At 41.7% G+C, this 10,000-nt stretch overlaps 1 protein-coding gene across 1 annotated transcript in view; it reads left to right on the plus strand.

Moving 5' to 3' along the window:
• LOC125027286 overlaps window positions 1-10,000 on the plus strand; it is a 359,951-nt gene that overhangs the window by 338,046 nt on the left and 11,905 nt on the right. Inside the window, exons 23-26 of the mRNA XM_047616260.1 lie at window positions 4,311-4,377; window positions 4,926-5,021; window positions 5,876-6,136; window positions 8,679-8,792. Coding sequence (XP_047472216.1) covers window positions 4,311-4,377; window positions 4,926-5,021; window positions 5,876-6,136; window positions 8,679-8,747 — 493 coding nt within the window. The 3' untranslated portion in view covers window positions 8,748-8,792. The remainder of the gene's footprint in view (window positions 1-4,310; window positions 4,378-4,925; window positions 5,022-5,875; window positions 6,137-8,678; window positions 8,793-10,000) is intronic.

Here is a 10,000-nt window from a genome sequence, read left to right on the forward strand (position 1 = left end):
ACACATGTCCACCACCCCGACGCGTCCCATTTCTAAATCCGGCTTGCGTAAATACGAATCGTGCATTGTGTTCAAAGGGCGTGGTGTGGGAGGCAGACTGTGAGTGTCGTGGGCGTCTCGTGCCCTGGCCTGCCTCGTCACCGGCAGGAAATTAATGAGGTGTTGCGTGGAGAGGGACACGGCTGAGGCCCACGGGATTATTAAGGCCCCGCTGATAAGATCTCATAATGGATGGTAAGGCCGGGGGTTTATAAATAATACAGGTGTAACGGGCAGGTCATTTCTTTTTTTTCTCAGTTGCATGCACTTCAGTCTCGAATGTTGGCGATTTTGGATGTTGCAAGAATTTACCCTGGCAGAGATAGGTTTACAATACTAATAGTAAACATTTTCGAGGATTTATGCATGCGTTGCAAAGGCGACTGTCGGAGAGTGCGTATTGCCGCGAATGCTGTGGAAGCGGATGTTGAGCACAAGAGGAGTCTGTTGGCGATGCTCGAAGCCGCCGCCCGGATCTGCGTGTGCGTGCTCTCGGCCGGGAAGTGGCGCGGACCCCTTGATTAATGTCGGGATTGTGATGTTCATGCGCGCTATAAAGGATTATTTGTTGTTTATAGGTGTCGAGTGCGCTTGTTTGAGACTGTTCAGTAACTAAAAGTATTTTTTAGCTGTGTCTGCAATTAGTTTTACACGGAAGGTACGCACATACACTTGCACTCACACTCATACTCACGCTCACACTCACACTCACACTCTCACACTCACACTCACACTCACACTCACACTCACACTCTCACTCACACAGATTTAAGATATAGACAAAGTACATGGGTACATTGTATGCGAGTATATGCTGTATATGTATAACAAACTGTTGGGTTATACTGATTATTTTTAGATAACCTATGGATCATGTTATGGAGACGTTACCAAGAATAAACTTGTGGTAACGGGTTTTATTTGCATATTTCGAATTCATTCTCCCTTTAACAGTATTCCATTTATATCTTCCACATCTGTATAATGCACAGTTTACATTTGTGTGCACTTTACATTGTATGATTTCGTATGTCCTTTCACGCTGCAAGGATGACCCGAAAACTGTCTGTGTTACACGAGGAAGCAGAGGACATCTCGTGCACTTCCTCCCTGTCTTCCCGCTCGCCCATTCCGCCGGGACACCTGTCGCCCGGCCCGATGTCCCCCACATCCCTCTCCCCCTCCCCCCTGGCCTTCGAGGGGCGGGGCAAAGATGTCGACGAGGCGGCCGAGGACCCCGGCGGGACGGGGGCCCTTGCTGACGACGAGAGGGTTCCTCCGCAGCGGTATTTGGCGCCCAAGAACAAACTTTCGCTCAATTTCCTCTCTTCGAACGAAGCCGAGCACAGCGAGGAGAGCAACAGCGCCAGGTCGGGCTCCCCCTTCGCCATCACGCCGCTGCTGATGTCCCCGCAATCCATAACATCGCAGATGCTGGCTCTGGCGTCCCCCGTGTCTCCGTTCTCGTCGTCGTCGCCTTTCACGGCTTCCTTGGAGGACATCAACGCCACCACCGACCTCGACTCCAGCTTTTTCCGCGATGTTCACGGGGCATCCGAGGTGCAGCTGAGGGAGGAAGGCAGCGAGCACCGGGAGCTGTACCTGGGCCAGAGGATCAGTGCTTCTTCGCTCACTGAGGTCACGGAGCTTGCCTTTGAGTCCAGTCCTGACACTGCCAGCCAGATTTTCTTGGCAGAAACAGCCTTAGACCAAAACGGTTTCCGGAGAACGAATGGCATAACACATAGTTATTCGGCTCAAAATAACCGAACGTGGAAGCAGAACGACGATGTTTTTACCGCACAGTTGAAATCACTGACTAGCGAAGACCTTACGCAGATGGACGAATGTGCGCAGTGTGAGACCCGACCGCTGCTGAGCATCGGAGAAGAGCATCCCAGAAAAGAGCTGCTGGAACACAAGAGGTGGTCTCACGGCTCACTTGCTCAGCACGTTGCCTCTGGTACTCCAGGCCGGAGCCTCTCTCACTCCCGTCCTCTCCAGCTGGGCGCGGCCACGCCCACCGTCCACAGTCTGGTGGCGCCATCATCCGCAGTAGCTTGCTCCGTCATGGCGTGTTCCGAACCCACGCAGAGAGACGCGTACGCGGACGTAAACATGGGCGACCCCTCCTTGCATCGGCGGGATTCCCTGACGCTGCCCCCGGGTCCTGCGAAGCTGTGGTGGACGCCCCGTTCTCGGGCTGCTTCTCCGCTCTTTTCCTCTGCTGAGTCCTCTCCCCTCGGCTCTCCAGCTTACCGCACTCCGCCCGAGGGCTCTCCTTGGTCCACTCCCCGGCCCTCACTTGAGTATACGCCTGCTGGGGATCCTCGAATCGACACCAGCGGGGAGTGGAGCCTCGACAGTGGCCAGTTAGGTGGAACGCCCTTCCACACGCCGCGACCCTCTCTGACCCCACGCCCATCCCTGGTGCTGGAACCCAGCGAAGGCCCTCCTTGCATGCTGCTTTTGGGCGGGGACTCGCCAGCACAGGCCCCAGGACTCCCGTGTACCCTCCGCATCCGCCAGGATACCGATTCCCCTGTGGATGATATTTGGGCGCAGACGTACTTCTTCCCTGCTAGCTTAGATATTACTCAGGAGCCCTTGACTCCTGGGGCTCCTCCCTCACTGCCATCTCTGCCTCCTACACCCTATGGTGGAAACGGAACTCCCGTGGACACCCCTAGTCCTGCGGCATCGCCAGAGTGTAAGAGTACGCAAGCCGACAAAGAGTCAGGTGAAGAGAGTTCAGTGCCCCAGCCCTCGCTTCAGGAATGAAGAGATCGCAACGTCTTTGCGAGAGATGGATGTGTCGTTGTGTGTGTTCCGGGTTACACAAGGGTGGTGTTACAGTGAGAATCTAGTGCCTCTAGTGTCACATTGAAATAAGTGATTGAACTTTCACGTCTCGAGTATGTACTGGAGCTTGGTGCTTGGCTGGGTGTAGTTAAGTTAGGATGTTCAGCCGCATGACGATTTTCGTCACCAAGAGGAATATTTTGTAATCAGAACATCCACTCCGCACAAGTCTATCGTAAGCCAGCCTTGCCTTCCATGAATACATATACAGTATAGTCGATAATTTCTGATTGTTTGGCAACTGCTTCATTCTGTTTCTTAAATTTCAGAGAACCTGATCTATACTGTAATCATTTTTCTTGTTCGCTTTTCCGTTTCTTACTTGCACAGGAACAACACATGGTTGATCTTAATGAGTCTATGCCTAAACTCCTGTAAGATTTTGCAGTCAGCGATAACTGGGCCAAAATTATATACTTGATTTCATCATTGTGTGCCAACAGGCATCAATAAGATAAATATGGCTTACCTTATAAAGAGAAAAAGCCAGGGGAGAAAAGAACAAAACAAAAAAAAAAAAAAAAAAACAGAGCAGTTGTCGTGTATCAAGGCGCGGACGGCACTGGCTCCGTCGCGCTCTAAATCCCCTGCACATTCCAAGTCTGACTTTGTTCTTGAGCTGTGTAGGAGAGTCGGTGTAGATATGTCGTCCGAGGTCATGTATGTGTCTTGTGTCATTTGTAAGTGCTTTTCCAGAGTTCATTATTTCTATATCGACTCCACTGTTTAGATATATTGTCTACAAATCTTTTAAGATACTATTCTTCTCGTAAGCTCGTAGATTTTTATATTAAAAAAGTATATGATAAAGAACGCGAGAGACCTCTTATCTAGAGGAATTACATTTATATTACAACCTTATCTTGTATTATGTGAAGGATGTTTAGCAATATATCACGTTCCAGTATAACCGCTGTTTTAATGAGCCTATTCCCCGTATACAAAAGTGCTTACATAGGATCTGAAGGTAAGATATGCACGTGGGGTTAACACCGCAGTCTCGTATTTCTTTACTGAATTGTTTTAGTTGATTTTGTGTTTTTTTTGTTGTTGTTGTTGTTGTTGGTTTATGTTGTCCTGTTCCCGGCACTGTTTTATCGATATTTTCCTTGCGAAAGTTTCTTGGTTTGGATCAAATGGAGAGCTCACATTGAAAACCTATGTTTAATGCACCTTTTTATGGTTGAACGCAAGTGTAGTGTCCTTGGCAATGCACTTGAGATAACTTTATTTGCATATTTATTTTCCAAATGTTTGTCATTTTACCATTATCAGTACTTCATGAAATACCCTCAACAATATGCGACACTGATTACCTGAGAGTTAAACGTAAGAGGTTAAGAGGCCCGCAATATCTGCATGTGACGCCTGCATTGCATTATGCTAACGCCCTGCTTGTCCCACCCCAGGCCCCCATCGAAGCGCTCCGGCGATGAGAAGCTGCGCCGCACGGGACTGGCCACCATCGCCCCGCAGGTCTGTAGTCTCTACCATGTTTCGCATCATCAGTTGTACTTGTGTCCTGTTCGCTTCATTGTCCTGTCTCGCACATGCGCACCGGGTCGGTATGGTATATTCACGATGCATCTGTTTACCCTTGGTGGATGTCGGTAGAATTCTCCCATCGGTGCTACATTCTGTTTAGGAAGACGTGTTAGTTTGTTGTGGTACTTATTTTGTATTTATTTATTTATTTGTGTATGTGTTTGTGTGTGTGCGTGTGCGTGTGCGTGTGCGTGTGCGTGTGCGTGTGCGTGTGCGTGTGGTGTGTGTGTGTGTGTGTGTGTGTGTGTGTGTGTGTGTGTATTTATGCGTATGTGTGTGCATTTTTTTCTATATATACTTTTTATATAATACTTTCACCTCTCTTGTTAGCGGTTACCGTGTTTAGCGTAAGCATATATGTACTTGCTTACTGTAGCAGATAGACGAGTAGATATTACCTGGGTTAATGAGAGAGATCTAGGCTGTTGTTTGTGATTCTTTCGTGTTATAAGTTCGCACCCCTTTTGTCTTGTTCGCAGAAGGGCGGGAGCAGTGACAGTGACGATGAGATGGAGCTTCCCACACCGCGCTCTCCCCAGACTCGGCTGCGGCATCTTACCAAAAGAAGTCATTCCGTGAGTATTTTTTTTTTCTCTTCCTTCCCCTAATGTTGTTGTTGTTGTTTTTTTTACTTCGGAAATATACGTGTAAGTTCAGAATTCTCCTCATCGTAAAATGTGTGTAATTTGTAAGCCTGTTTTATCTTTGGTTAGGAATGGAGTAAGTATGGGAAGCCTTAAGAAGTGATGACCTCTATGCTTACTAGCGTTCTTTTAGATCACATTGTAATGCTTTTGTTCTTAGAAGGAATTCGTGCAAATAGAGTTAGTTTATCACAAAGGCAACTAGAAAGATAATATAGGTTCAGAAATACGGGTCTGCGTTGTCCATTGTTTAAAGCTTGGCCTGTTGGTGCGTGGTGTAAAGGCCTCTTTAGGCCACAATCATGGCAGGAACTGAAAATTTATCGCACACGGCGCCGCGTACAGAACTTGCCGTCCGCAATTATCTCGCTTTCTCGTGGGTTCCATGAAGCGGTAACTTCCTTACGTAGTTAATTCTGATGGTTTGAGATTATAGGGTGGCGACGCTGACACGGGATGAATTTATGACAGAAGGAAAACGCAGAAGAGTATTATTTCATTATTTTTTTCATGTGGCTGAGAAATGGTATAGTAAAACTAGGCGTTTAAAGAAATACACTGTAGCTTTCCAGTTTTAACCGCACTAGTTGATGAAATAAAGTGTGGATCACTTGCAAGTCAATTGCTAAAACTTTATTATTTTTTAAAAATATATATCAAAGGATATATTAATCCAAAGGCGACATTTACATTAGCTAGAATAACTGAATATTAATGGTACTCATAGTCTCCTGGTGTATACGAGTTCTCTGAGCCTCTATGAAGTTGGATATCTCTGTTCCCAGGACCCAGAGGTGACGCCCCTGTCGCCGCCTCCGTCACTCTACACAGAGGAGGAGGAAGAGGAGGAGCCCCCTCCCATGAAGAAGCACGTGGCGGAGCAGGAGCTGGTCCTTCCGTCCACGCCAGAATCGGGCTCCTCCGCCTCGTCCGCCAACCCCTTCCGGGCCGCGAGCGAGAAGACGAATCTCGGGAGCAGGGACGACGCCGACGAGAGGATCCCGCGCGAGGACGACGCCGGGGCAGGGACGCCGGTCGCAGCCGAGGTAAGGGCGAGCTCTCGGAACCATTAGGAGGTGGATGAAAGGAGAATAGCGCGGTGATGTTGTAATGCAGCGAGGAATAAAGGAGAAAGAATGAGATGGTAATAATGTAAAGGAGCGAGGGATAAGAAAATAGAATATGATAATGATGATAATGTAAAGAATAACAAATAATAGTTGATAGTTAATAATAGTTAATTAGATAATGGTAATGCAAAGAAGCGAGCGATTAACAGCAAATAATAGTTAATCGTTAATATTTCATATTTAATAATAGTTAATTAGATGATGGTAATGTAGAGAAGCGAAAGATAAATCAACGAAATAAGATGATGTAAAGAAAAGAGAGATGAAAATAGTAATAATAATAATGATATACAGAAGCGAGCGAACAAAATAGAATAAAAATAATGAGCATGCAATGAAGCTTCAATTAACCAAATGACAAGGAGTTATCTGTGTGTGTTTGGTCTCGTGTAAAGGTTTCGGCGGGCCAAATAAGACCTTTAGTTGAGGTGGTAATATTTTTTTTCTCAGCTGTGCAGGCCATACATGTCGATGGTTTAGAATGGGATTTTGAATTACTTAATCCTCTATTTATAGCAGAGACAAATGTGCATATACATGTAAATATATATACTCACACTGCATTGAACTAGTGTATGATATATAATATATACGTATATATATATATTTATATATATATATATATATGTATATATATATATGTGTGTGTATATTTATGTATGTATGTATGTATGTATGTATATAATATATATATAGTATATATAATATACATGATGTGTGTATATATAATATATATATATATAGTATATATAATATAAATGAAATATATATATATATATATATATATATATATATAGTATATGTAATATGTATGTAATATATATATATATATATATATATATATATATATATATGTGTGTGTGTGTGTGTATATATATATAGTATATATAATATGTATATAATATATATATATATGTATATATTAATGTATACATATATACATACACATATACATATATATATATATATATATATATATATGTATATGTGTATGTATATATGTATACATTAATATATACATATATATATATATTATATACATATTATATATACTATATATATACATATACATATGTATATATATAGTATATATAATATGTATATAATATATATATATATTAATGTATACATATATACATACACATACATATATACATATATAATATGTATATAATATATATATATATTAATGTATACATATATACATACACATACATATATACATATATAATATGTATAGAATATATATATGTATATATTAATGTATACATATATACATACACATACATATATACATATATAATATGTATATAATATATATATATATATATATGTATATATTAATGTATACATATATACATACACATACATATATACATATATATATATTATATATTAATGTATATATATATGTGTATATACATACACATATATATACATATATAGATAGATAGATAGATAAAAAGATCCATATATATTGATATACAGATCCAAATATATTCATTTATATATTATATATATATATATGCATACATATATACATACACATATATGCTTTTATGTATATGTGTGCGTGTGTTTTCGTGTGCGCGTGCGTGTGTGTGTGTGTGTGTGTGTGTGTGTGTGTGTGTGTGTGTGTGTGTGTGTGTGTGTGTGTATGTGTATGTACATATATACACATACATATATACACACATATATACACATATTCCTATACACACATACATATGTACATACATATGTACATACGTACATACATACATACATACATACATACATACATACATACATACATACATACATACATACATACATACATATATATATTCATGTGTGTACATGGATAGACAGACAGATAAAGAAGTATATAGATAGAGATGTACATTTGATATATATATATATATTGATTTATATATTTGATTTATATATATTTGATGTATATATAGTTGAACCTTTGATTGTTTATCCTATTTATATCCATGTATGGATTTTCATTATTGTTTTTTTTTTTTTGTTTGTTTGTTTGTCTTTTCTTCGTATTGCAATGTTTCTGTCATTTGATTTCAGTAAATAACCTTTAACATTAGTTTATGCTTTTGAACACGCTACCCTGATTGTCAGTATTTCGATGAATTGAAATGTGTACCATTTCATGACTAATATATGTTGTTTGGTTGATAGATAATGTGTTTTGATTATGTATCACGTTTATATCTATGTAAGGACACTCACTGTTGATTTTTTTTTTTTATACATTTATAGTTTTTTTGTTTTTTGTTTTTTTTGCAATGTAATTAATTGTAAAACAAAATTATGTCAATTGACTTCAGTAAAGAAACCTCAACAGTTTGTGATATACTCTTGAAGACACAACCCGGACTGTAAATATTTCGATGCAATGAGATATATTTGCCTTCGATTTCCAAGACTAATTGATTTACTTTGCCCGGCTGATTAGGACGAGGTCGACTCCCAGCAAGAAGAAGGGGGCCAGTGCTCAGGGCGGAGTGTTCCCCTCACTCCCTGATAACTACCTTCGGTCTATAGGCCTAGCGAGGGACGACCATTCGCCGTAAGTACAGTTTGGCTTTTTGAAGTGTTATTGCTAGTTCTTGGATTGGGGTGGGTGGGGATTGGAAAAGCTTTGTTTAGAGGGAAAGAAGTGGTAAGGGGGAACGAGAGGAAGAGAAGTTCGAGTTACATTGGTATTTTGAGAGTCAACTCCTGTGAGGATTTCTTTTTGATGGGACTAGCCTAATTTGGAATTTTCAATGCGTGTTGCCTCGGTAACGGTGTTTTTAATGGCCGTCTGCATGCTGTTAAAGTGTACCCCACGAATCTTCCTTGCGTACACTAATGCAGCGATCCCTACGTGACCCGGGTAATTAAAGTGGCAATTGCGTCGGACCATACACGTGCCCCTCATGCCAACGACATGATCCTGCATGACTGGCAAGACTGGGATTACTCCCTCAAGACGAATTCGCTGCTGTCGCCAGATTCTTGGCAGCTGGTTACGGCGATGGCTACACGTTTCGGGAGCCTGTAATTTTCTGGCAACTGCACTGTTTTGTAATAGTCTAAAGGATCTTTTTTTTGTGTGCCACTGTAAAAGGTAGCATTTGTATTTATTTGAATCCGAGTTTTGATACAGTTGAAATAGTTAAAGTAATAACGAACCGAACAAATCAAGAGTGGGTACCTTTGACGATTGTGAAAAAAAAAATCGCTTGTTACATAAGCCTCCTTTGTTGATATATTTACATGCGGTGTGTAAAGGATCAGTGCCTTGTGTTGTAAATGGTCCGGGCTGCAGTTCAAAGAAACTTGATGTGATAATTGACGGCGGCTGCCAACTCAAGGAAAATGCTATATTAATAAGCCAAAAAAAGGGGCTGCTTTTAAGCTAAGTGAGAAACTATACAGTTTGTTATTGTTAATTCTTTAGTGTTTTTCGAGGTGTGAAATTCCGGCATTCTTACATCTCTGGGTGATCCTCTTTCTCGTGGACTTTTTTGTGTGATGTTACGAGTAAAGTGATCACAGGAAGAGGGGATGGTTCAAGTGGTATTAAAAGTGGTGATCTGTCTCCCTCTTTGTCTTAAATGAATGATGATCGCTGAGTCTGGTTCTCGCGTAATGAGCCGAGAGCCCAATCGGCGTCATTGGACCTCGCAGTCCCGTCCGGTGGCAGGATATTACCACACGCGGACTCCTAGAAACAAGAGCGCGTTGTAATGCGGACGAAGCCCACGTGATGCAGACAAGAAGAGCCATTCG

This window comes from Penaeus chinensis, chromosome 7, assembly GCF_019202785.1.
Source record: "Penaeus chinensis breed Huanghai No. 1 chromosome 7, ASM1920278v2, whole genome shotgun sequence".
Lineage (NCBI taxonomy): Eukaryota > Metazoa > Arthropoda > Malacostraca > Decapoda > Penaeidae > Penaeus > Penaeus chinensis.